The sequence below is a fragment of the Letharia columbiana genome (assembly GCF_014066305.1).
Source record: "Letharia columbiana isolate WasteWater2 chromosome Unknown Sc0000000_s0, whole genome shotgun sequence".
Classification (NCBI taxonomy): Eukaryota; Fungi; Ascomycota; class Lecanoromycetes; order Lecanorales; family Parmeliaceae; genus Letharia; species Letharia columbiana.
This window is the reverse complement of record NW_023501036.1, coordinates 507798-533666: the sequence shown is the minus strand read 5'-3', so window position 1 is coordinate 533666 and position 25869 is coordinate 507798. Positions and strand designations below refer to the sequence as shown.

At 50.6% G+C, this 25869-nt stretch overlaps 9 protein-coding genes across 9 annotated transcripts; 5 read left to right on the top strand and 4 right to left on the bottom strand.

The window, feature by feature from the left end:
* Positions 1-1503: 1503 nt before the first annotated feature.
* HO173_000155 (uncharacterized protein) lies at positions 1504-5272 on the top strand (the record flags this gene model as incomplete). The annotated part of the gene is made up of 3 exons (XM_037302106.1): positions 1504-1643; positions 3771-4608; positions 4694-5272. The coding sequence occupies 3 exons, from the start codon at positions 1504-1506 to the stop codon at positions 5270-5272; spliced, it is 1557 nt and encodes a 518-aa protein (XP_037170685.1).
* A 215-nt stretch (positions 5273-5487) lies between these two features.
* Positions 5488-11877, bottom strand: HO173_000154 (uncharacterized protein; the record flags this gene model as incomplete). Its single annotated transcript, XM_037302105.1, has 6 exons — positions 5488-6975; positions 7030-7331; positions 7378-7609; positions 7660-8931; positions 8987-9349; positions 9406-11877. 6 exons carry the CDS (start codon positions 11875-11877, stop codon positions 5488-5490), a joined length of 6129 nt encoding a protein of 2042 aa, XP_037170684.1.
* A 200-nt stretch (positions 11878-12077) lies between these two features.
* HO173_000153 (uncharacterized protein) lies at positions 12078-12959 on the top strand (the record flags this gene model as incomplete). The annotated part of the gene is made up of 3 exons (XM_037302104.1): positions 12078-12182; positions 12240-12852; positions 12907-12959. The coding sequence occupies 3 exons, from the start codon at positions 12078-12080 to the stop codon at positions 12957-12959; spliced, it is 771 nt and encodes a 256-aa protein (XP_037170683.1).
* A 572-nt stretch (positions 12960-13531) lies between these two features.
* Positions 13532-13900, top strand: HO173_000152 (uncharacterized protein; the record flags this gene model as incomplete). The annotated part of the gene is made up of 1 exon (XM_037302103.1): positions 13532-13900. The coding sequence occupies one exon, from the start codon at positions 13532-13534 to the stop codon at positions 13898-13900; it is 369 nt and encodes a 122-aa protein (XP_037170682.1).
* Positions 13901-14454: 554 nt separating this feature from the next.
* Positions 14455-15721, top strand: HO173_000151 (uncharacterized protein; the record flags this gene model as incomplete). Its single annotated transcript, XM_037302102.1, has 5 exons — positions 14455-14597; positions 14693-14899; positions 15021-15165; positions 15223-15241; positions 15624-15721. 5 exons carry the CDS (start codon positions 14455-14457, stop codon positions 15719-15721), a joined length of 612 nt encoding a protein of 203 aa, XP_037170681.1.
* A 2068-nt stretch (positions 15722-17789) lies between these two features.
* HO173_000150 (uncharacterized protein) lies at positions 17790-19380 on the bottom strand (the record flags this gene model as incomplete). Its single annotated transcript, XM_037302101.1, has 3 exons — positions 17790-18827; positions 18992-19186; positions 19360-19380. The coding sequence occupies 3 exons, from the start codon at positions 19378-19380 to the stop codon at positions 17790-17792; spliced, it is 1254 nt and encodes a 417-aa protein (XP_037170680.1).
* A 666-nt stretch (positions 19381-20046) lies between these two features.
* On the bottom strand, positions 20047-21891 carry HO173_000149 (uncharacterized protein; the record flags this gene model as incomplete). The annotated part of the gene is made up of 1 exon (XM_037302100.1): positions 20047-21891. One exon carries the CDS (start codon positions 21889-21891, stop codon positions 20047-20049), a length of 1845 nt encoding a protein of 614 aa, XP_037170679.1.
* Positions 21892-22114: 223 nt separating this feature from the next.
* HO173_000148 (uncharacterized protein) lies at positions 22115-23223 on the top strand (the record flags this gene model as incomplete). The annotated part of the gene is made up of 2 exons (XM_037302099.1): positions 22115-22176; positions 22248-23223. The coding sequence occupies 2 exons, from the start codon at positions 22115-22117 to the stop codon at positions 23221-23223; spliced, it is 1038 nt and encodes a 345-aa protein (XP_037170678.1).
* Positions 23224-23902: 679 nt separating this feature from the next.
* HO173_000147 (uncharacterized protein) lies at positions 23903-25814 on the bottom strand (the record flags this gene model as incomplete). The annotated part of the gene is made up of 3 exons (XM_037302098.1): positions 23903-24380; positions 24474-25290; positions 25352-25814. The coding sequence occupies 3 exons, from the start codon at positions 25812-25814 to the stop codon at positions 23903-23905; spliced, it is 1758 nt and encodes a 585-aa protein (XP_037170677.1).
* Positions 25815-25869: the final 55 nt, after the last annotated feature.

Below are 25869 nucleotides of genomic sequence, written 5' to 3'. Positions count from 1 at the left end.
ACCACCCTGTAAGGGGACAAGCGGATATATGCAACAATTTGCAGCATGATCAGCTCATAACATCCATCGCAATCAGCACCTGCAGCAAACATCTCTACCAACTTCTATTACCTGTCCGCCGAGCTGCTCGTCAAATGTGGTCGGACAGCCGAACTCATTACTTGTCGTCCACTCGCTGTGATGCTGACTTCGCGTGCAAGCGTTCAAAGATCCAAGTGGAGGACGGCATCACAGATCCCTAGACATGGCCATGTGCTGGCATAGTTACAAACTTGATCCCGTCCAAAATGTTGAATTGTTGGTCACACGCCTGCTCATAGGAGGAAACTGATACTGAGCCGGATCTCCGCTCGTGTATGGGTCCAAAAGATGGTTTCTCTCTGTGGCAATAAAATGCTGACCCTCTCTCACTACGAAAAGCCCTTACAGGAGCGCATTGAGGTGGCTATCGCGCTCGCAAACCAGCCAGCGAATGGGCCTGAAACTTTCGCAACATCCTTGGCTCTTGGACCTCTTCCATCCCTGGCTCCTTTTATGACGAATAGTGAAAATTTGACACCATTATATGCAGAAGCACGGAGATTGGGCATGGTAAACTCTCATTACTTGTTGGAGCTTGCGTTGGAGCAACGTGAGGTGAATCAGATTGGTGAAAAAGCAAGCGACTGTAAAAGTACATGAACTTCTAAGGATTATTATACAGGATGTCGAATTCTCCTCAAAGAGCTGGGTATACGGAGCGTGCCACCTCAAAGTTGCCGATGTAATCACACGAACTCAGGGATTTGCTCAAGTTCACGAACAGGTATTTCCACAAATGCAATAACGTCGGTAATTTACGCCTTCATCATACATCCCAACCATTTAATGTTACGTCCACGTCCTCATCAGCGCTTCATCACACACAAAGATCTAACGCCTCGTCAACTTTTCGGATAGATCAAAAGAAAATCTTGAATGGTTTTCCATCAAGACCTCTATGCCAAAATTGCCCCTTCTTTTCGATGAGCATGATAGAGCCAGGGAGGGAAGAGCAAAACTTGCGGCAGTATATCACCAATGCGTACATCAAAGAAGTATCGAAAAGCCAGCAATGTTCAAACTGAGCAACCAATAACGAAGGCGAACAAGAACGCCTTGGGGAGCTCCGGATGCGGTGAAGGAAACAGTGTTTACAATTCCGCATACGCTACGTAAGAACCCTCTAGAATCGTACCCTCGTGTATCATCACGACCTCGTCGTAGTCCTACGTAAGGCATGTTGCGGCCGATCAACCTAGCTTTAACCTTCTAGCAGAGGAGGTGGCTGTGGATGTAGGCCAGGCTAACAAGCCCGAGGGACTAAGCGGTAAAGACGAGGTAGTGAGGTGGTTATGAATGCGTGATAGGTCGTCGAGAACTGCTCGAAAGATAGGTGGAGGTAAAGATCGCCTCCGTTCAATCACATGGCCTTTACCAGGTCTCGAGCGAGTGCGTTAGAGTTCCTGACCAGATGATAAGTGTATGCATGATTTTGTTACGGGCGCTGTGCTGTGGCTCGTTCGCTACAACAATGCTGACCTCGGCATGGTTGGCTTCGTGGTTTTGTTTGACCTCTCAGTCCCGGAGTCGACGCCACTTAGCCCGCCCTACAACACAAGGCCGTAAAGTGTTCGCCCGAAGACTACCGACCACTTCCATTCTCAATCAAGTGTCAAGGTTAAACTGCGGTGCTGACCAAGGCGCTGTGTTGACCAAAATCATGTCCATTTAATCCTCGGCTACGAACCTCGTTCTTTTCTCTAGCACTTATAATCTACATAGGTACCCATTAAGCTGCTAGCCTTGCTATCCTGGCATCAACATGGCATCACTTATCGACTTGCCCAATGATATCGTGATGCCGATCATTGACTTGGTTCATGTTGAAGACATCGTATCATTCTCATCATGCCACAAACGCATTCGCTTGCTATCCGTGGGCGTATTGAAGGAGTACAAGGAGATGAAAAGAGCTTGCATTTGGAACATCTCCTCGGCGAGGCTACAATCACCAAACGATAGATGCCGGCCACTGTTTGAGAGCAATTATCCACAATGACACTCTTGCACGGTATCCTGCCAAGATCCCCATCAACGAATGCCATGAAAGACCTTTAAATTGGTCTGGTACGTGGCAGTGGGACAAGCAGGATGTGACCGCGGCGGCCGTTGCTGACTGCCGAGATTCAACTCTGGCTAAGATCGAGACGTGTCCTTACATCGAACGCTGGATGCGACAGAGTTGGATACGAGAAATCTTCGATGGCAGGGAATCGACCGTTGTCGCACTACTCGTCCTCTATCTCCCAAACCTGAAGTCGATCACGATATTTGACTCAATCGGAAGTCTCGGTTGTTTGGAGCGGCTGATCTCAACGATCGATGCCGCACACCGAAAGCATAAGCAAAACCCCACTACTCCTCTCAGCCAATTGTCTCACCTAAGGTTGGATCGTCGGGACGCCTGGAACGATGATTCTGGAGCCTCGCTGCCCCAATGGCTGCCAATTGTCGCTGGCCTGCCATCCTCGCGTCGTCTTTCCGGAGAAGCTTTAATTGGACACTGCTCCAAGCGGTCTAAACCATACTCAAAACACACAAATAAAAAGAAGATGTGAAGAAAAAACCAGAACCAAAGCCAAACATCATACCAACAACCGAGCTTGGTCCATCGGAACCTTCTATCCAAAGTGTTCAACCCACGAAGACCTATCGGCCAAACCTTGCCTGGAACTTTAAATTTGAAAAAAGGGGGGTCCGGAAAAGAAAATCCTTCCCCTCGTAGACCTCTTGCCCGCTTTGATCGAGGTGGACCTGGCCTATCCTTTCAAATAGCAATGGCCAGGTCGAGTTTGACAAGTTCGCATGGAGGTCGATGACAAGTTCGATGTGACATGGGGGCCCCCTTTATGAAGGCAGGCATTGACTTGGTGTGTTGGAAGGTGCGGAATGCGGCTGAAAGAAACCGACATGAATGGTAAGGCAAGCGGCGCGAGGAACGCGTGGTCGATGACAATTTGATAGGACAATTTTCGAAAATGAGGGGCTTGACACCATGTTGGCTGTATGGGTGTTGAGTAAGACAGAAAGCGAGAATACAAATGCCAAGGTAACGCCGTTGGATCATTGAGCGGAGGACGTGAAATCTTTGAGCCTAGAGCTTGCATTCATTTTTGTGAGAGAAATCAAAACCCACGCTTTCCACTAAAGATACTCAGGCTATTCGCGTCCAACCATGGGGCAATGGGTCACAGGCCTTACATAGACCCAAAAAAATGGTGTCACAGTCGAATGCCTGATCCAGGATCTGCTGCGAATGGGGCTCTGAAAGTTCCTCTAGCAACTCTGGCAGACGAAAGCACCTATAGAAAACACCCAAGTCGTCAAACACGAAGGTGTCTTGTATGTCCACAGCGAAGATACTATCACCACCTTGAAAATTCGTCCATCTATCCAGATTGATATGAAATCGATTGTCAATGCCAAAACCATCAAAGTCTCTGATTCTCAATATTCTTTCATCACACAAAGGACATAAATGTGCAGAACTAGGATGATGTACTCTTGGGACTATGGTTCAACCTCCAGTTTTTCACTTCGTACTCTATTGGAGATTTCATCTTCACAGTTGGGTAGGTGAGACTAAGGAGCACTTTTCTTACAGCGCGGATTAATGTCATCGACCCTTGTACCTACCTAGCTCCTGGGTAGATGATAAGCTTTTGATAAGGCTGACGGCTGAGCGGCAGCTTCCGATATCGTGCCGCTAGTCCGGAAATGTTCTCTCTCCATCCCAACCCTTGTCCTTTTGCTTCACCTCCAGAACTGGGACTCATCAACATGTCTGTCCCACGCCTGATCTTCCTCTACCCTCACCTCTTCAACCCAGCAAGATTCCACAAGGCAGGTCTCACATTCAAGCCCCGACGTGCTTCCCAACAGCCCTTCCAAAAAGCAGGCATCAGCACCACGCGAACCCGCAGACAAGAAACCTACGCCCAACGCTATGGCACGGCCGCCGAACCTCAACCACCCCCCGGCATGCCCACGAAACCCCAAGAGGAGAAATCTCTAGCTAGTGCCATCGAGAAAGAAGTGAAGAGGGACACCAAACCCGAGGAAAACAAAATCCAAGCCCCTCCATCAAAAGAATCCGAGAAAAAGGCAACGCCAGAACCCAAAGACGACAACAAAGTGTTACCAGACGCGTCCCGCGACGCTGCAATCACAACCTCGATGCGTGACCCCTCAACCCGTGCCACCGAACTCGACGCCTCGGAGCCTCACCCCAAACAAACATCCCCCGAATCCATTAACGACAGCAAAACCCGCACCGCCAAGCCGCTCGAAACCGTTCTGCAAATGGGCGCCCCGGCGGTCGAGAAGCCAGAAGAGCATAAAGCGCCGCATCTGCAGGCGCCGCCGTATGTGCACCATTTCGATACCTTTACGCTCGTGAAGGATCTGGAGGGGGGAGGGTTTAGTGAGGAGCAGAGCGTAACCATTATGAAGGCCGTGAGGGGGCAGTTGGCGATAAACTTAGATGTGGCTAAGGAAGGCTTGGTTTCAAAGTCTGACGTCGAGAACGTAATTTCCCCCAACCGCCTTCTGCACATATCTTCCCACCCACCCCAAAGGTAACATCCTCGCTAACCCTCGTGACCAAATAAAGGAAACCTACCTCTTCCGCGCCGCCTGCTCCGAACTCCGCACCGAAATCCTCAACACCCGCAAAAGCAGCTCCACCCACACCCGCACCCAGCTCTCCCACCTCCAACACACCTACGACATCCTCTCCCAGCGCGTCTCCCAAGAAGCACTGAGCCTCAAAGACGACCTCCGGGGCATGCTCAACGACCGACGCATGGCCGTGCGCATGCAGAGCCAGACCCGCGACGGAGAGATCAGCGAGTTGAATTACAAAATCAGTGTCGTGCTTGGGTCAGAGCAGAAGAGCGAGGTGGAGGGCCTGAGATGGGTGTTGACGAGGAGGGCGGCGATGGCGATCGGGCTGATGGCGGTTTTGATACTGGGGAGTTTGAGGTATAGTAGTTATAAGATGCACGAGAGGGACATTGAGGAGAGGAAGAAAGGGGCTCAATCGCAGAGTTCGGGGACGGGGACGAGTAGTGGGAGTGCGGGCGGCAGTTTTACGGTGCCGAGTCGGGAGATGGGGACGCAGACTGGGGCAGAGGAGAAGGGCGGCATGGGTGATAAGAGTGAGAATGTTGGGTATGTTTCATTGGGGTAGATGAGATGGACGGACGAGAAGCAGTCATGGATTTATTGGACGACTATGCAGCGTATATACCCCAGTCATTCGACGAGAAGCCTATGTCCACCAATCGCAGTCCAATGGCAATGGACTTCCCAAACCAATGCTCCGCTAAAACATGCCCAATTAAAATGTACACGGCGCACAACATGATGCCAAAATACGAGACAAACAAGCCATCTTTTGCCAATTCATCTTCCTCCAAAATTCAACTTGAGCGCAATGCTGGGTTCCGTCTCTGCAGCGCTCTCCCTATTCCCGCCAGTGCTTCTCCCTGCTCCCCCACCTTCTCGAATGACGGTCTCCATAAAGGTTCTTTGTCCGGCGCTCATCTTAGCCACCACACCCCTGAACATAGGCGTTAGATTGCCACCTGCTAGTTCGAGCAGTCTTTTCGAGGTTTCGAGGTAGACAGCCTTGCCCTCAGCTGAGGCGCGGGTCAGAAGCATCGGGATGATGATGCACATTGCAGCTGAGGATGCGTCGCCTGAAGTAGTCGTAACGAAAGATGTGAGAGCGTGCGCGGTGAGTGAGCGTGCGTTCTCCGGATCTGGTAGTTCTGTGTCTGCTGTGAAGAGAAGTAGACGTGGGAAGAGGTATCGTGCGATTGACTCGTCGGTCTCGCTTTTGGGGCTGACCATTATAAGAGAGCGAAGGCAACTTGCAACGACCTTGGCGAGACCGAGATCCTGGAGGCAGCCGAGCATTTCATCTAATGTACGTGTGATGAGAGGATCGTTGGGGGCCAGAGAACGTGACGCGTTGGTGAGAAGTATGGTACAGGCGAGAAGGGTGTTCTTGGCGCATGGAAGCGAGGTTTCTGATTCGCGGCGCTGAGCGTGCGAGAGAATTGAGAGAAATCGATGGAGACAGCCACGGATCAAATCAGAGCTGGCTGCCAATGTAGAGGCGGTTGCAACAGTTTGAAGGAAACGTTTGAAGATCGGAAAGGCTTGGGGGACCACCTTAGCCTGGCAGGCACCGGTGCTGAGGATAGTGGCAAAGATGTGGAGGATGCTGGCGTGGAGGTCGGTTTTAATGATGGAGGGGAATATCTCAGAAGCATCTACCAGGGATTCTAGTGACTTCTGGATCACCGACACTGCTTCATCGGGGAGCTGTGGTCTGATTGAAGGGTTGCGCTCTCCAAGATTTGGCAAGACGCCTGCAAGGACCAGAACGATGATTCTTGTCAGCTCAAAGAGCTGCTCGATATCATCTGATAGATGCTCTCCGTTGTTATCTTCCCCTCTCGCAGATGGGTGCGTGAGACACATGTTTCTCGCAACATCGACAATGACAAGTTGGACATCGAGACCTTCAGTAAGGGCCAATCGATCGAAGAGCTCCATAGTCTCTGCAAACACAGCGTCTTGGAAGACCGCATTGCCAGAGACAGATGGTTGAAGTATCCTTTTGAGCGCCGAAAGAACCTCTAGGGTTTGCAATTCTGAGCCGCTACCAGGCCTAGTGGTTAATGCCTCGATCACAATACCAAAAAGAACGAAGAAGAAGGCAGCAGGTTCGTCGCGGTAGTCGATGTCATGTTTTGTGGTAACAGTGCCGTTGGTCTTAGGAGTGCTTGACTTGCCATCCAGCGCGTCGAAAACAAAGTCGCTGTCCTGATCAATCAGACTGGCAATAGCGTCGACGAGCTTGAGCCATGAGTCTTGGTAGAACTTTCTCATTCATCAGCAAACAATCTATCAAACAACCGGATAATCTCGGCCTACCTTGAGTAATGTCTGCCGATTGAACGCGGCATATACCACATCAAGACCCTCGTCTGGTCTGGCTGGCCCCATGGAATTAGAGATGTCTGGCTCAAACCTCAAGCGCGCAAATTCCTGCAATGATGAGAGCCACAGCGGAGTAAGCTTGGCCACATGTGGCTGCATTACTTTCACGAGGTACTCTTGTTCAGTACTAGCAACTTGTAACTCGGCCCATGCAGACAGCACTGCCATCCTGACCATAATTTGCGCATTGGGACTGAGACCACGCAATTCGCCAATCGCAGAGTCCTGAGCATCATCTAGCCTTCGTTAGCAAGAATTTTTGCAACACAACTATTGACTTACCTGTAAAGCTTTCCAATGCTGTCACTAAAAGCTTCAGAATCCTACCCATGCGATCGACATCGGTAACGAGGCCGGTAGCAATGAAGGTTGCGCATACATCTACTGCTGCTGAAGCGAGATCAGGCGATGAGTCCGCACCAAAAGCTGGTGTCAATGCGGAGCTGACTTGGGCTTGGTACTGCTCGAGTAGAAGGGCCTCCGAGAAATCAGGGTCTGGCATGGTCCCGAATATCTGATTGATTTAATGAATGCCATAGGCCAAGGGTTCTCAGATTGTCATACCTTCAGGACTTGATCAATCAGTTGCAGGCCTCCAACCTGCAATTCAACGACCGAGGCTGTCGATGCTAGAAACGCCAAACGGATCACCTCTGCGATCTTATCCTGTAAGGCATGACCAGCTGCTGAGTCCGGGTCTGATTCCATTTCTTTACCGATCATGGCCGCCAAATCACTCAAACATTGCAATGCAAAAGCTCGTGTTTGCCATCTCAGCAGCTCCTGAGTTGCTGAAGGCACCGGAGCGCCGTTCTGGTCTTTCCCATCCCCTGAGGCAAATCCAGCTACTTCCTCATCTTGCAAATCTGGCGCTGCAGACTTGGGTTCTGTGGCTGAAGCGGGTTCAGGTTGAGATTTCGCCGCCTTAGTAAGGACATGCTGGCAACGCGAGACCCACTTCTCGGCTTCAGTCAGGCCTGACTGACCAAGCCAAGACTGAACGAGATTGCGGATACCTTCCTCTCCGGGCTTATCGTTCAATGCGAGCCACAGCTGATCTTCTAAGCCTTCATTGGCAACCGCGAGGGTATATTCGGCATCCCTTCGCATGAGATTGTAGAGCCCATCCACAGACACCTTCCGAACGATGCTGTTGGTTGACTCAAGTTTACCTTGCAAACGACGCACATAAGCTGTCAAATCGACATGCCCGGAATCATAGAGGTACATGTGCTCCCAAGCGCGTAAGCACTCTGCTTGGACAACGGCCAGATCGTCTTCCGCAAATTGTTTCATGAGAATGAGCATGAGTTCCCTTGCTTTGTTCATGTCTTGAAGATCAGGACCAAGGACGTTGACAAGAGAATCGATGCTGTGTGCAACTACTGTAGCGCTAGGCCAGGCGATTTCGAGATTGGAAGATGCTGTCAGAGCCGACTCTTCGTTGTGGCTGTCACATGTCCATATCTGAGCCAGTAGGCCCAGTGTGCTAGCGACGTATCCTGAAAATGTCAGGCCGGCGGAGTCAGCAACCTGAGATAGAGCTTCGATTGCGCAGAAATGCACGGTTGGGTTCGGGTCGCTGCACAGTGACATCAACACTCCATGAATCTTCTTCAGATGGAAGCCTGCTGCCATTCCTCCGACTTGAGCATGTATGGACCCTAGAGCCATTGCACATCCGGCACGAGCATTGGGATCTCTGTTGGTAACAATAATATCGATCAACGTATTGACCTCGTTCGCGGTAAAAGTATTTCCAGAACTGTTGCAGAGTCTCCCTATGGCCTCATAAGCAACGAACCGGATGGAACGATCCTGGTCAATCACCAAGCCCTAGGCTGCCGTTAATACAGACTGCGTTAAACCAGGAGCCGTGCTGTGGACATACTCTTAGTATTTCCTCTATGCTTTTTTCGACTGTGGGATGCTTGAGATCCCCATGTTCAGCCATAGTCTCACCAACGGCGACCTTGAGCGCGCTCAACAAGGCCATAGCAGTATTGACAGCAACAGCTGCTTTTCTCCCAGGATCTCGTTGAAGGCTCGTAGACGTCAAGAAAGTAGCCAACTGCTCTAGTACCCCTTCTTGAACTCTTGAGCTGTGGAGCGGAAACGCTGTGGCGAAGAGAACGATAGCAGAATTAACCACCTCAGTCGCCGGTGGATCTGGCAGACTTTCGGCCTGGTCCTCGGAACTGGTATAGAGGCATACCGAGTCATGTTCTTGTGCACCGCAAATTGGACCCATGAGCTAGCCAAGCTTTGTCAGCGAGTTTTCCGAAAGGGAGACTTGCACAGCCAACGTACCGTCTCGTCAATATCCGAAAAGTCATCGCCATGATGTCGCCAACGAACGTGTTGCGTGGTGCTGTGCTCTCCTGGTAGTGCCTTGATGAGTTGCCCGCGGACTAGACCTGTGACACCAAAGCCAGAATTGTCTGCGACCTCCCAAATACTCTCAAATGTGCCTGCAGCATTTGCAATGGACGAGCCAAGGGTCCCCGGTGCATAGCTTTCTGGATCTGCTAACAGCGTCACGGCGAGTGTCAAAAGGTTCGATTGTGTGAGAATCTCGCCGCTAGCTTGGGGACTGAAGCTGATCAATCTTGAATAACACTGGAGGACCCTCCGACGGACCATCAGAACCAGGTCTTGTAGTTGCAGTGAAAAGAACAGCCTTTGGGACGCGTCCTCGATGAGCTTCTTGCGTGGTAAATTTTCCAAATATTCGACAGTATTTTGCAGCATGGTCGCAATTCGTTTGGCGACATCAGTTGTTATCAGTCTGCCATTAAACTCAAGGAATGAAAGTATAGATCCTAAAGTACATTCCCGAACGTGGGTTAGATACGTAATCTCTGAAGACTGCCGCTGCGCAGTGTTCTCTCTTGTCAGCGGCTTCGGCAGCGCGTTTCGCCAAAGCAATAGGAACTGCGACAAGTGGATCTTGACAAAATTTGGCCCTAGCGCCATGAGACCGCCTATCAGGATCCAAGAGACTTGAACTTGAGTACCGGCCACACGTAGCTCGGCTTTACTGCTTGATTTGAGTAGATCGATAGCGGTGGACAAAACGCGCGAGCTAATCTCGAGTGAACTGTAAAGTGGCTGCGAGGGCGATATGCTCAGGACCGCCGCAAGCCCATTAGCATATCCGACGCAGCGACGAGGGGATTGGCGAACAGTAGTCAATAAATTGAGTTCTCTGTTGACACTGTTCATGCAAATGGAAGCACAGGATAGCAGCTGTTGTGGGCATGCCATCACAAAAGCACGCAGACAATGAGAAGCATGGATCTGCACTGTGTAACTTGGGTGCTGCAAGACCTGGACAAGAGCCTCCCGACAGCTGTCGCCGAGGGAAGTGAAAGCCGCTCCCAATGACTTGATAAGTGAAGCCAGAGCATCCAGAACGCCAACGAGAGTATGTTTTGATGGCTCCGGTACTTCTTTCAGGACTTGAGGGTAGTTCTTGAGCACATCGTTGATTAAAGTCCTTGCTGCGTTGAGCCGCCCGGTCTCACCAAGGATTCTGGAACCAATACAGTCGGCCAAGATCTTTTGCACATATCTTCGCGTCAGTAATAGCCGGTAACGATCGTGGGTAACTGATGCATTGCTCAAAAGCTCGGCTATAAGGTGATTCATAATCTGACCATAGTTTGTCTCGACGGTTGAGGCGTTCAAGCCGCTGAGGACTTTTATGTAGCAGTGCGCAATACCTGCTCTGAGCCTATTGCTGGTAGTCGAGCGGTGATACTGTGACGAGAGTTGTCTGAAAATGTCTGAAAGAGAGAGTTCTAGCTTCATGGCGGTCTTCTTCCCTGAAGGGGACCCTGGCCTTGTGATCTCTTCCTCTGCCTCTTCCAATACAGCCTGGTTCCTATTGACTTTCTTCGGTTTCCGGGCTTTCGTAGACGATTTCGAGAGAGCGTCCTCCGAATAGGATTTGACAAGCGCCGAAGCAAGACAGGAAGCGGCAGCATGTCGAGCAGCAGGAGCGGACGTTTCAAATGCTTTCCAGATCGCAGCCTTCAAGTTTTCAAAGTCACCAGTTGTCTCGAAACAGTTTGTGTAGGATATCAGCTTTTGCAGGCAATGGCATGCTCTCGCTTGTACCAAAGCTGCCTTATCTCCCGAAGCTGCTGTTCTTCCAGCTTTCCAAATGTCCCTCGCAATTGAGTCTTCAATCGAACCCTGAATCATTCCAACCACTTTTCCAAGAGCCTGAAATATAGCTGCCCGTAACCCTGCATGACTTTGTGCAGCTTTCAAAAGGCGAAGTAGACTCGAGCACACTAGACTCGAGAGATTGATCGCACTGTCCCCAGCGGCGTTGTAGATTTCTCCGAGGCAATGAACGGCGGCATGCTTATTGTGGAGTTCTCTCTCGCCCTTGCCTGCGTTGGCCACAGCGATTAGCTGATCAACCGACTCGAATAGCGTCTTCCTGTTGCCTTTGCCCAATATGATGGCGTAACATCGTCCCAGATTATTCCTAACAGCCTTGGAGGGTATTGGGGAGGATAGGTTAATAATCTGGAGCGTTTCCTTGGTCAAATCCGTTTGCTGGGCACATAGTGCCTCGTACTCCAGCGAACTCGCATATTTCTCGAGCTCGACGGTAAAGGTGAAGAGGTAGAGGTCCTGCTGTTCTGAGGGCAGGGAGTGCAACTTGGGGACGTCGAGTCGAATCTTTGGGGGAAGTCCTCCCTTTTCAGAGTTTTCGGCACTGCCATTAGTGATTGGAGCTGGGCTACCGTTCGGGCGGTTTGACATAAGGGTCAATTTGCGCAAAGATTTGTTATTTATCCCCTGGTGCCCTTTTGCATTTGGGTCTCCCAAGGATCGAGGGACCACTCGTGGTCACGGTACGAGTAAGGCTGAGAGTTCATATGGACGCGACGCTAAAGAAATTTCCCTTTGGAAGGCAGTAGCGCTCGTACAAGCAACTGTTCATGATTGGGGTAAGAACATGCATGACCCTCCAGTTGCGAGGAAGTCGGTGCTTCTCACTGACAAGCAGCCTATATTCTGGACATAGTCGATGGTCCAAGATCAAGCATGACAAGGCGAAAGTAGATGTATGTACCCAGTCAACAGGAGTTAGTGAAGAGGAAACAACTGACCACGCCTACTAGGCTTCGGTGACCAAGCAGCGCTCTACTTTAACGCAAGAACTCCAGCTCGCCTCAAAGCAATATGGAGCAGACCCTCAGTTCAACCCTCGCCTCGCTACAGTAATCACCGCGGCCAAAAAGCAAGGTTTCCCTAAAGCCTCCATCGAGAATGCAATTGCAAGAGGACAAGGCCGTTCGCCCACGGGAGCTGCCTTGGAATCTCTGACTATAGAAGCAATGGTTCCACCTTCGGTCGCTGTTATCGTGGAATGCCAAACGGACTCCAAAGCGCGGACTCTGGGCGACATGAAGTTAGCTATCAAAGAGTCTGGTGGGTCCATGACACCCACCAGCCACATGTTCGACAGAAAGGGAAAGATCGTATTCGAAGGATCTAAAGATATTGGAGAAGAAGAGATCTTCGATCAGGCAATAGAAGCAGGGGCTATCGATGTACAAATGGAAGACGATGGCAAAGTGGTCGTCTATGCCGAATCGAGCCAGACAACGGCAGTCGCGGAGACTCTGGTCAAATCTTCGGGGTTGAAGGTTGAGAGTCTGGATATTGTTTGGGATCCCAAAGATGATATGATGGTCGATGTGGCATCTCCCGAGATGCTCGACAGCTTTCTAGGTGGTTGCAACCACATCCGTCCACTCAATGTAGGCTGACGTCGGTTCCCTATAGGTCGAATCCAAGACGACCCGAGCGTGCAAGTAGTGTATACAAATGCAAGCTAGACAATATTATTCAGAAAGCTACGAGACGGTACATCGAATACGCTAGACTGTTTCCGACTTGCCTGCTGTCTTCTTCAAATTCTCGTAGTGAAACTTTTTGGTAATTGCAGAGATCAGTCTGGCCAGATATGGTGGATGCTTGGGTGAATTTTCTAGCGACTCCTTTTGTCCACGCATGAAAATTCGGATTTCGTTCACTCCTTCTACCACTACAAATTATCTCTTCTTCACTTCACTTTTTACTGCTTGCGACCACTTATTGACTATACTCTGCGACAATTCACACATGGAGTTCTCGTCAGTGGATCTGTGCCTGTCTTAAAGAAACTCTCAGGACTGAACGCCGAGCATGGCTCTCGTCTTAAACAAGACACCTGGCAGTCCATGGAGCATGAAGCTGGTATTGCTGGGTCTAGATTTTGGCTCTAGCTGCCCAAGGCGCGCGTACGGAGCAGAAAGAGTTTCACCAGGAGAGAGAACTGAATACAAAAGACCTTGTGGCCGAGGAGTCAGACCAGATAGAGGAGAAGAGTGATGACGATGTTCCCGAAAAGGAAGAAGATGCAAACATTATGGATTCTGCCGTTGACGAAGAGGAAAACCGAGAGGACAAGAACGAGCAACATGATTGGAAAGACATTGAAGAGGATGAGGATGATATCCAGAACTGTGGAGAAGAACGAGAGGTCTCCGCACTTGCGATCATCGTTCCATCCCAGATGGTCAGAGAGATCCCAAAAACCACCATCGACAAAGAAACCGGGAGGATATTCAATCATATGCCCTTTGCAGAAAAGCTGAGGATCCTCTGCGGCTCTGGCTTTTGCGGTCACGATATGGATTTCTGTGATTGGCTTCGTCCTGTGGGTAATGGCTCAGGCGTCCGAGAATATTACAGTGACGGTGGTCTTCGAAATATGAGCAGGGGAGAGCAAGCATAATCAGTGATATCGGAACAACTTTTCTTGCAGTTTAGAGGTGGCGTGTTGGTCGTGAGGGCTGGCAACTGCTGTTCGTGAAGCTGATTGAAGAAGCATCATGGAAGGGCTCCCGGATGGACACGTTGGGTCTGTCTTCGCCCAATAGGGAAAAAATGGAAGGATCTACTCTTATCTCATTCGTCGGCTCCGTAGAGAAACATATAAGGAAAAGAATCAAAATAATACAACAGACTTTTCTATGGCAGCCGTTGCGGATCACGTGACCGTTTCACTCAGAGAGTCACAGAAGGTCTCCGAAAGAGCCTTTTCGACCAATTTCGCATTCAATATTGTAGATCACAAGCAGTTGTTCATAAAAAGCTCGATCGGAACTTGTAGGACTCTGAAACCAACATCGTATCTCTCTCTCATAGCCCACTTGATCCTCCAAGCGCCGGCATCCTGTAGCCTGCCAGCCGCGTCGCGTGCCAACATTTGCTCCTCCCATCCAACCATTCACCCACCATGAATATCGCATTCACATCTCATTCACATACCCTTCGAACACCACAGAAATGCCTCAACTCGAGATTGATGACACCCGCCAACACCTGCTTCAGGCGGGGCAGAAGGCCAAGACGCGCGCAAGCCGCTTCTGGAACGGCTTCTCGGACTTCGCGCTGCAAGACAACGTCCTCGAGGTAGCCGTCGGTTTGATGTAAGCCATTTCAGTCCCGGATTCTCTGCTCCATATTTTTTGATTCTCCTCTCCTTCTGTCTGGCTCGGGACTAAGTTTCGCTCCTGCGGTCTAGACTAGCAGCAGCCTTCACAGCAGTCGTCACATCCTTCGTCTCGGATGTGCTTCTTCCCATTCTCTCGCTACTGCCGTTCATCGATCGCAACTTTGATGAGAAGTTTGCGGTGCTGAGGGCTGGGCCGCATTACGGCAAGGGCGCAGGGCGGGGGTACAATACGATGAAATTGGCCCTCGAAGATGGAGCCGTGATCATGTCTTGGGGGTATGTTTATTTTCGATTTCTTCTTTCGATGAACCGCATTCGTCGTCGCCGGAAGGGAACGAGGTTCGCTGTGTATACCCGCAACGGACTGGGTTGACAATCGCTCTTTTGACTTGTCTAGCACCTTCATTAACAAAGTCTTCAACTTCATCGGCATCGGTATTGCGCTGTACACTGTTGCACTTGTGTACGGATGGGCGTCAAATGATTCTGTCATCAAGCATACCGTCAAATGCAAGTACTGCAGGAAGAGGATCGGTGAGAAGGTAGGGCGCTCTTTTCCCTACTGAGCGTGGAAGCTGGGTACTAACAACTATTTTTAGGCACAACGCTGCGTAAACTGTACGAGCTGGCAGGACGGCAGGGAGCAGTGAGTGCGATGGACCATCAAAATTGTTGAGCTCCTGTGTATGTTGGAAACCTGTAGTATTGATTTATGTATTTGAGCTCGCCCAATCTGCTTTTCCGTAAGCTCCAGCATTACTTTGATTCAATTATATCTCTTGTCTGCTCTGTGGATGGAGCCAATCCCACTAGCATCTCGACTCGAAGTTGCTCGCGCTTGCTCCCATCGGGTTGACATCCCTTGCGATTGTCGTACTGCTAAGCCCAGGTCTTGCGAAAATTGTGACTTTCACTATCCGAAGACGTTTCAACTTCGGGCTCCCAGCCTCTCCGTACATCATTCAAACGAGCAAATGAGTTCTGAGAGATAACCCCCAAGTTGCCACAAGGAAAGACCTGCTTACCATCGTCGCCTTAAAGAAGGGTCTCAAGCGTTTGGAAGAAAAAGTCGACGTGCTTCTCAGTTCGCTGGAATAGATTGTGGTCGCGCCACAAGAGAATAAAAGCATGAGGAAAGAGGGTATGAAGGCTGGCAAACGCTAGCTTGAGCTCTCTTTTCCCATACCAACATACGGTATGTTTTCCATTCATCCTGCCAGGTCTTACTGACTGGGCTGTGTTCGGACCCAGTATACCTAACGCATACACATTTACTTTTCCCTACTCAGACAACCACGACCTTCAATCCTTGGCCCAGCGTCGCACCTTCACGCTGACCGTGAATCCGCCCAACCTTATTCCCATCTTCGTAGGTGCTGCTCTTGTATTGGGTGTAGCTCACAGATACTCACACGACTCATTTCTACCACCATTCTTTACATTCCGTGGCTGGCTATGTGGTTCGGCAATCGTGAGAGTAATGAAGAAGCTGATGTGGTTGAGAAAAAGCACAAAGAGGAGAGGAAAACGAGAATTATGTCGTATGTAAATACGGTAGGTTATAGGACCAAGAGTTGCTCGCTGTTACTTGGTGTACATAGTGTCGAGGGAAAATGACGTGGATTATGCTTTCTGGTTGATGGATTGGATTGTGGTGGAATAGGAGGAGGATTTGCTGCAGTGGTCTCTGCTGTCCTGGGCCGCACAGATAAATGAGAATCCGATTGTCATACGCAGATTTGCTCCAGCTGAAAGAATGCTTTGTTGTCCTTTGGAATACTTCATCCGATAGATTCATCTCGGTTGTGACTAAATGGTCAAGACTTGAAGTCTTGCTCCATTCTAATCAACTCATCTGTTTACGCCTTGGCTTGCCTATGGGAACGTAAAGCCGAATATCATGAGATCGCAAAGGCTCAACCCGATGAAAACTAGCTATCTTACCAATGTTCTAGAATCTTAACCATCCTACGCATTTCACAACATCTACATCACCCCGCAGTCGCCGTCACTAGGAAGACCACCGATGAAGCCCCCAACACCGCTGTCCGCAAGATCCCCAGTCAGCCGCTCAACGGGCCTTCGCAGCAATGCTAGGAGACGCACACCTGAGGACAACGGTGGCGATAGGGATTGTCGTTAGCAGGGATAAGTATCGTCGAGAGCGGAAGAAACAACAGAAGGAGATGCAGAGGCACGGGGTGAGCAGCGTGGACCAAGTCGAAGTTTCTAGGGACTTGTCTGCTTGAGGGCGGGAACTGCCTTGCGGCCGCTTCTCGGGATGTGAGATGATGTTGTGCTGGCTGGGGTTTTTGCTGGGGACTCGCCAGCTATTGGGCCTGCGCCTTGGTGCATGCATGATCCCTTGCTGGTAAGTGGAGCAAGGGGGCTCGAAAAATGAGGGGGTCACGTCTTCTATATTCCTTCGACCCTACCATCCTCCTCCCGCACCAAACTTGCTCTCATCTCCGTCGCCATGAGAATTCCCCGCAACACCACCCAAACCATGTCCCAACCACTCACCTACACCCTCCCATCACAACCAGCTTCACAGCCACATTCCTCGGCGTATTTGGCGCCGTCCCCCTCCCCCACCCCCACAGGCTTCACGTGGTGCAGCCTCCTCGGACTCTGCAGGCACGTTCGCAGGGTACTAGATCGTCATAACGTCCGCTTTGGAGTCTTCCGCCATAGGAGCCGAGTCTGGAGATCGTGGAGGCGAGAGATGATGAGCTCAGGGACGGACTCGGGGCATGAGCCTGCTGCATTACTTTCTGCTTACGGGCAGAAGCGACTGGCTGCGTCTATTCGGACAACGAGATGGGTGCTTGTAGGGGTTGGGGTTATGATTTTGGGATTCTATACGTTTATACGACGAGGTTTTCATTGACTATGGAATGTTGTTGTATAGAGTACCTACCGGTTGTGCTGCGGTGGGTGAAGGTTACATACAGCGTGGTGGTGCAGGCATAGTGAAATTATTAGGCGTCACTGCGTTGGCTTCAGTCTGTCCTCAAGGATCAAGGTTCTTTCGTGTATGCAAAGCTTCTATGCTCGTGTCAATCCGCTAGGATGATAGAATGCACAGTGTGACAGACACCGTTCCTGCTCCACTTGCTTCTGTTCGGCACGATGTCTTTTCCGTTGACGGACATTCTGCCTTCCATTAACGAATGACCCCCGCCAGCGGATCACCTAGGCCAATATGATCCATCGTCTGCACGTTCCTCCGAGCAACAGCCCTAACATCACCCCTACGCGGTCCCCTGATGGTAAGGAGGTCGTTAGTCCATCTGAAGTGCACTCCTCCGACGGTCATGCTCTCCAAACACGGCCAATGTCCTTGAAACAGTCGCGGATAGAGTATATTCATAAATCGCCTGTCCATGGGCCACACAGCAAAAGGCTGACCAACAAATTGACCAACAATCTGACCTGCAGCCGGAGGGGGAGGTCGACCCGTTCGTTCACCTTGCTCAAAGACGACATGCCGGAGTGTATGCTTCACCGAATTGATGAAGAGGGCAAACTCGTGGTATAAGTCTTCGTCCTTGGCTTGGGATTCTATGGGGAATTCTGTGTGGTACCTCTGCCCGACTTTACGCAATGTCAAGGCTCTCAAATTTGGGCAGCGGCCGATGAGAGGTCCCAGGAGATTCTGCATTGGACCGGCAGAACCGAAAGGGAGGAGGCTTCCGTACCGACGGATTTCGCTGTTCCAAACGGAAGGTCTTTGCTGATAGTCTTGTCGGTGATTGGTTCGGCGGTAAAGGAAATGATCGCAACCTTTTCCCACCTGTTGTAGATTGTCAAGCTCAAGGTGTTCGAGCTTCGCAGGATTATTGTAGAGGATCGAGGCTGCGAAGGAGTAGTGCATGACACCCGAGAGCCGAATGGAGATGGCCGCAGGAAATAGTCCGTTGGAGTAGCCATCGGCAAGCGGATCGCCATGATCTCTGGACAACCATGCAAGGTCTAAAGTTTCGACACCTGTCAGACGGTGAAAGGCATCCCAGATACGCAAGATGGCACGTCTTGAAATGGCTCCAGGTGGAGTAATTCCCAACAGAGGATTTCGAGTGAGCTCTTTGGTGTGTGGTCGCAGCAGAGTCCAAGTGAAGGATTTCACCAGCGTAGCCAGCCCCGGATTCCCCAAGACTGCTGCAATAAAACTCTCCTGCCTTAAGAGCGACCCTGCTGGTACCTAGAGAAGCGAAAGGAGTCAGCAAGATCTTTGGGCCATACACCAGGATTATATGATAGGTTCAAGGAGTGGCAGGGCTTCTGTTTCGAAAAATGTGCCACGCAGCCCACATTTGTATGACGTAATTTTGGGGAATTAGATGAGAATTAGAAGGATCTCCATACCTGTGTACACCAGTAGCTGTCGGAAGACTGAGAAAAGCCGTCCGTTGGCCGGATCATGACCTGGCCGCGGTTGTGGATGCTGAGATCGACGTGCTTGTAAAGGATCGGGTTGCCGATGGCGTACAAGAATCTCGCGGTAAGGCAAAGACTGGGGAGGTCGTTTCGTGGGCAGGACTCCACGATCTCGAGCACTAGCTATAGAGGACATGAGAGTCAGCATGATGTCGTTAAGTAAGAGTTCCCACTACTGGGGATAGAACTGGTGCAGAGACGCCCATTTGCGAGACATGTACGAATAGTGGTCTGATTCCGAAGCCTGAGTTGCGAGCAAGCATTGGGTAAGAAAAGAGAGCTCCATAGATACGCACCTCCACTGGTAGGTTGTCCATACTGGTCGTGATAAGTCTCCGAAACTTCTGGAAACTGGTGGCCCTGCAAAGAAGAGGGAATGCGAACCAGCGATATTTTCTGTAACGCAAGCAAGCACAACAAATGCTGAGAGGTAGGCTGTTGAGGCCAAAGATGCGGAAATTCTTGGCACCGAAGGACTAAGCCAAGACGGTGCACAACACAAGAGTTGACAGCCGCACTACCCTCGGCGCAACATCAAGATCTCTACCAGGCAAAATGGCAACATCGAAGACATAGTTCCTCAACCTATCGGCAGCCTTAACAGTGAGACAGAATATAGTTTCTGTCACACAATCTGCCAGCAGTCTTTTCCAAAAATCAACAGCAAACAACTTCGGGTTGAGATCCCTGACTGCGCAAGCATTGGAAGAGACCAACACTCAAGAATGCCACACTTTTTGACAGGACCGCAATATATACGACAAGAAGGTCTCTCAAGAACACGAAATGTCTCCAACTTTGGAGTATTTATATAGAAAGGGTTGACGAGAGCGAGTCGTATAAGACGAAGGCGCCAATTTCGTGGCAGGTGTTTGCTTGCAAGTCCCTCTACAACAAGAGAGATGCTTAATGGTTATTTGCCCACGCAGAATCTATTGTTGGCCGTCAGCATTTTGGCACTGCTTAAAGGTAATAGTCTTCTATTACTTTTCGAAGACCACCCCCAGCACCTCTTCGACATCGCCAGATTCGCCCCTTCCAATGATTTTTGCTAGACAGTCAGCGGCAAAGCGTAAGCTCTCCGCTGCGAGGACGACATCGACATCATCCCCGTGATCAGTAATTATACTTTCGTTCTGGTCATTATCTTGAACTTCGGCTAAAAAGTTCTCCAGGTGCTGAAGACACTGTAGCAGCAGTAACCGTTGTCGTTCCGTGGCACCAAGTGATTCGGCCCAAGCCGAGTGACTGCCCGTCCCGAATTTTTCTATGGGGACAGCCGCAGTGGTCATCCTGCCAAAGAGTTGGGTCAAGCCGTTAAGAAAAGCCCGAATGCCACTTGGATCAGATTTGTCATCGATATTGGACATTTGAGTATTGGTACAAGAGATCGCGAAGAGTGGGGTTTCAGATAGGTCAAAGAAATCTCTGAGTGCCTGATGTCGTCGGAACTTTGATCGTGTATTCGAGAGATGAGCATTGCTGGCGAATAAGTCTGCTTTGTTTAGAACGCAAACGACCTTCTGTGAGCCTAGATCGATCTGGTTCAACACCTTCTGGACCTCGGAACCTATCGAGACGTTGATTTTCGAGTTTGCTGAGCTCTTCACTACCTCTGCAGAAAGCACGACGATGACGACGTCTGCCTTGAGTGCTCTTTCTTTAGCCCTTCTGATACCTTCTTTTTCTACATCTCCGATTTGCTCAGTGTCAGAAGTCTGCGTCTGCTGCCGAAGCCCAGCAAGGTCACCGAATCGACAGTAAAAGCCTCCAATATCGACATTGACATCCACTACATCTCTTGTTGTACCTGCTTCGCTGCTCACAATGGCTGCTTCTCGGCCCACGATCTGGTTGAGGAGAGAGCTTTTTCCAGCATTCGGTGCTCCAATGAGGGCTATGTTGATGCCATTTCGCAGTAACTCTCCTCGAGATGCACTTTCGATGTTCGCTTGCAATTGTGATTTCAGTTGTCGGACCTGTTTCGCAACCGATGCGCACAGCTTTGCAGGCGATTCATCAAAATGCTGATCTTCGGAAAAATCAATCAAAGCCTCTAGCTCTCCTCTGGCGTACAGCAGCTTCTGTCTCCATGCCTCATAGCGTTCTGCAAGGACGTTTGTTGAGCCTCGAACTGCTAGCCGGCGTTGTTGCTCTGTGTCTGCTGCCAAGGTATCCCCAAGTGCTTCGATTTGCAGGAGATCGAGTCTATTGTTGTAGAACGCTCGGCGTGTGAATTCTCCAGGCTCGGCATATCGAATAATCTGAGGAGCATGCTGTGGGACGGTCTTAGGTATGGCAGCTAACACGGCCTTTACCACTGCTGTTCCACCATGTACATGGAGTTCGAGGCTTTCTTCGCCCGTTGCTGTGTGTGGTGCAGGGAAGTAAAAGACTAACGCATTTGAGTCTAGGACTTGTTCATGTCGGCTGTCTACCGAAGTCACTGAAGGCTCAAATAGAGTCCTCAGTGTGGCGACACGGGGCTTTGGTGGCAGTTTGTGTGGGCAAAGTGCTTTATAAACAATCAAGCAAGCTGGACCAGATATCCTGATAATGGCTATGGCTGCTCGTCCTGGAGCAGTCGACAAGGCGTATATAGTGGGTTCATCATTTTTGATGAGATTGGAGCTTCTCCTCACTTCCGTTCGATGCCATGCTTGGAGTGTGTCATACTTCCTCCTGACACTCCAAAAAGGACCTGGCCTAGATGAGTATGCTCGAACTCTGGATATCTGTGCTCGAGATTGTGGTTCAAATTTTATTAGGAAAGAGAACGAAGTTCGGAGTGATATAAGAGTGTGAAGTGGCTGACAAAGAGCCTTCATCCCCTACTTAACTTGGAGTGTATAATGCATTTTTGACAGTGACGCCCGACGCCCAAGTCGAGCCACTAGCGGATCGACAAGAGTCTTGGCAGTGTTGCCGGCGGCAAAACTGCGGTAGAATTTGGCACGAAATTTCACTCTTTTTCTCAGTCTCTTGCCGATATTTGTGTTTGTTTGTGCCTCTACAGCCTACAGTGCGTATGGTCTGCGGGACCTCTCTACTATGGCCTCCGATGAGATTGTCTGGCAAATTATAAATCAACAATTCTGTTCGTTCAAGCTGAAGTACGCTCCCCTCCCTGTCTTGTCCCATATACCACACCAATGACTACAGCTAACATCACTCCTACTACCAGAACACCCAAACAACAAAATTTCTGCCGCAACGAATACAACGTCACTGGCCTCTGCAACCGTCAATCCTGTCCTCTCGCCAACTCACGTTATGCCACCATCCGCAGCAATCCCGAAACCGGTACCATCTACCTCTACATGAAAACCATCGAGCGGCAACACATGCCCTCGAAGCTATGGGAGAAGATCAAGTTGTCTCAGAACTACGGCAAAGCCCTCGAACAGATCGACGCTCGTCTCATCTACTGGCCTAAATTCCTCATTCACAAATGCAAGCAGCGTTTGACTCGCCTGACACAGGTTGCGATTCGCTCACGCCGCCTTGCACAAGAAGAAGAGATATTGGGGGAGAAAGTGGTGCCGAAACTTGCCCCCAAAGTTCGAAGGAGGGAAGCGACCCGGGAGAGGAAAGCGGAAGCGGCAGCGAAGGTAGAGAGGGCGATTGAGCGAGAATTGATCGAGCGATTGAGGAGTGGGGCATATGGAGAGCGACCTCTAAATGTTGAGGAGGGAGTGTGGAAGAAAGTACTGAAGGGCCTGGAAAGAGGCGGTGATGGCGAAAGGGACAAAGATCTTGACCAGGGAATAGAAGACGAGGAAGAACTCGAAGAAGAGGAGGAATTAGAGGAAGAGGGTGTGGGACAAGTGGAGTATGTGAGCGACATCGATGAGGAGGAGGATGTGGAATTGGAAGATTTCGAAGACTGGCTGGGTAGTGGGGAAGAAACAGGCAGTGATGAGGAAGATGGTGACAGCGAAGAAGAGAGCGGCAGTGAAAACGAGGACGAGAAAGGAGATGACAGAAGCCTGCGACAGGTGCGAAGAGGAAACGTGAAAAGGCCCCCCAACCAGCTCGCAAGACAAAGCCGCGGATGGAGATCGAGTACGAGGATGAGGCGAATGTGCCAGTGCGAGAAGCTGTGCTTGCGTGAGCATTGCCAGTCGATCGAGCGAGAGGAGATATTGGGGTGCGCGTGAGCATTTCCGAAAAGATGCTGTAGCTATCGCTCGACATTTGCAAGTAAAGCTAAAATGAGACCAGTTTCACGAAAAATTCACTATTGTCATAAGTCAATCCCACTCGTGTCTACCTACTTTAGAGCAGAACTAAAGGAATAGTAACCGGTCTTCCTTACACATCCCCTTGACGCTACATGTATGTATCTCGAGCAAAATCAAACGACAGTGAACCAACCCTCCCCAGCAGCATAACGAACACTCCACACTCCCAGTCAAAACGGCCATCTCTTGGGCTCCATGGGTCACGCAGGGGCTTGATACTCCTTGAGGCAAGCTTCTCATTCCATCTATACCCGTAAGTACCCTCCCAGCCTACTGGGACCATTTCCTAAAACTCGCCTCCCGCCAACTGCCGTGACCTCCCACCCCGGATCCATCAAGAACCCCAATCCGGCAGCACGCACCCACATTTATTTCTTCACGGATCCTCTCCCACCATCCCCGCCACTCTTCCTTCCCCATCCACGACCGACGCAGGGCGCAAACCCGCCAGCTACGCGTTTACCTGTGACACGGTAGGCAGAGAAGACCGGCGTCTCAGAATGCCGTTCCCCAAACCCCTCCTCCGTGTTGTTTGCTGGGTGATATAACGAATGCAACGGAGCGTAACAGAGGACCGGGCCGGTTTGAAACGCTATCAGTGCTGACCCAGTCGCCTGCTTTGATCTCCGGGGGGAGGGGGCAGAATCGTGCGCCTGGGGTTCGGAGTCGCGACGTAGCGATCGTTAGTGGCCGTATGGAGTTGGGCATGCGCGATGTCCTCTTCCGTAAAACGGTGCGTGATCGCGCCAATATGTGATTGTGGGGTACGGTACAACTTCTGGGGTGCTGCCGTGGCAGCTAGCTGTTGGTGCGTGCGTGCAAAGGTGACGGGACGGAAATGGTGGTTTGGAAGGGTTACTGCCGATGTTAGATCGAGGATTGATAGCAGAATGAATGGGTGAATGGCAGGGCTAGGGAATGCGTGGGGTTTGAGTGACAGGGTCACTTCGTTGTAGTGGTTTGTCCATAACAATCGACTGCCTGATACGTTCAACCCTGCCAACCATCCGATTGCTTGAAACCTGTCTTGCCGAGTTTTATACCAGTACGACAGATAGCTGACTGAATAAAACCTGATGTCGAAAGTTGACATAAGCGTTCCAGGGTGATGTTTTTCATTCGAATGCAGTCATTTCTTCACTCTTCATCCAAGAATTTCAAGGCACCCCCCTTCAATCTTCTCCCACTCCTGAACTTTCCGCTGGGTCCATGCATCGACCTCGCTCATGTCGTATCCTCCATCCTCATCTGGCTCTACATTACCGAAAAACGCCGGCCTCACCTCGCCATTTACGATAATCCTCAGACGCTCCTGCTTAGAACTGCCGACATACGTCTCTATTCCCACGTGCCCTAGATAGGGTGCTAGAAGCGAGACGCGCCATTGGCGGTTCGCATCGACCCTTTTCAGGCTCGGCTGCCAATCTTTCTCATAACAGATGCCCAATAAGCAGCAGAGATAGAGAACCTCCTCGCGGTGCGTAAAGCCAACCCGAAGGGGTAGACTTGCACCCGTTTGACCGTCTAGCCCAGAAAGAACCCTCACGGCAGCATTCATCCAAGGAACGGAATACAGGCCGCTATTCTTTGCGCCATAACCTTCGCTGAAATGGTATTTCGTGTCTCGTAAGTACTCGAAGCCGGCCCAGTCTTCGGCATCAAAGCAATGATTAAAGGGAGACTCTCTCCCAGAGACGACATCGTAACAGTGGAGAAGCTGCATGCAATAGATATCTTGGGCGGTCAAGGGCATGGTGGTAGGGTCTAGCCAGTCATTCTCAAGGCGCGCAAGAGAGGCGTAGGTGGTCACATCCATGAGCTGCTTCATTTGCTCACTACCGGCTTGCTGGTCCACCTGGAAGGCGTTGTGCCAGCAAAGATTGTCACAGCTTTTGCTATCCTTCTCGGCGGCTAGCACTTTGACCTTGGTGTCTACTTGCTGAAGGCTGCCTTCGGAATGTTTAGACGCTTCATCCAACTTCCCTGGATGTCAGATGAGCCAGAATAATAAAGATATAGCTTATATAATTATGGAAGCTCATACCAGAGAAAGCGTCCGCAAAAGCAACGGCAGACTGATGGCAACGTGCCGCCTCATCAGTCCACACGGACAACGTAGGATTCCCCTCGGGCTCCCCCGACGGCGCCGTCAACCACTGCTTATATCGTATTCGAAAAGCAGTCCCCAGATCATGGCTCTGCTGCAGGCCGGCCTTCGATACGGTACCCACATGCGCCGCTGTAATCCAGCTCCGATAGTTACCAAGAAAAGCCAAGTTGCCCCGCACGAACGGCCTTCCCTGCTCCTGCAGCCCTTGTAGCTTCTTAAGGAATGGGGCTATGTAGGCGCTGTAATCATGGTGGGAAACCTCGAGGATACCATGCCGGAAGAGGTAGACGGCGCCGGTTATTGTGGAGGAGGCTGGTATGTGGGGTTGTTTGAAGATGTTAGAGTAGGGGGATATGGCCGCTAGATACTTACGAGTATGGCCGTTGGACTGAAGCATTTATATTGAAGTCGGGGTTGGGGTTGGAGTAACGATGTTGCCTTATCGTGAAGCT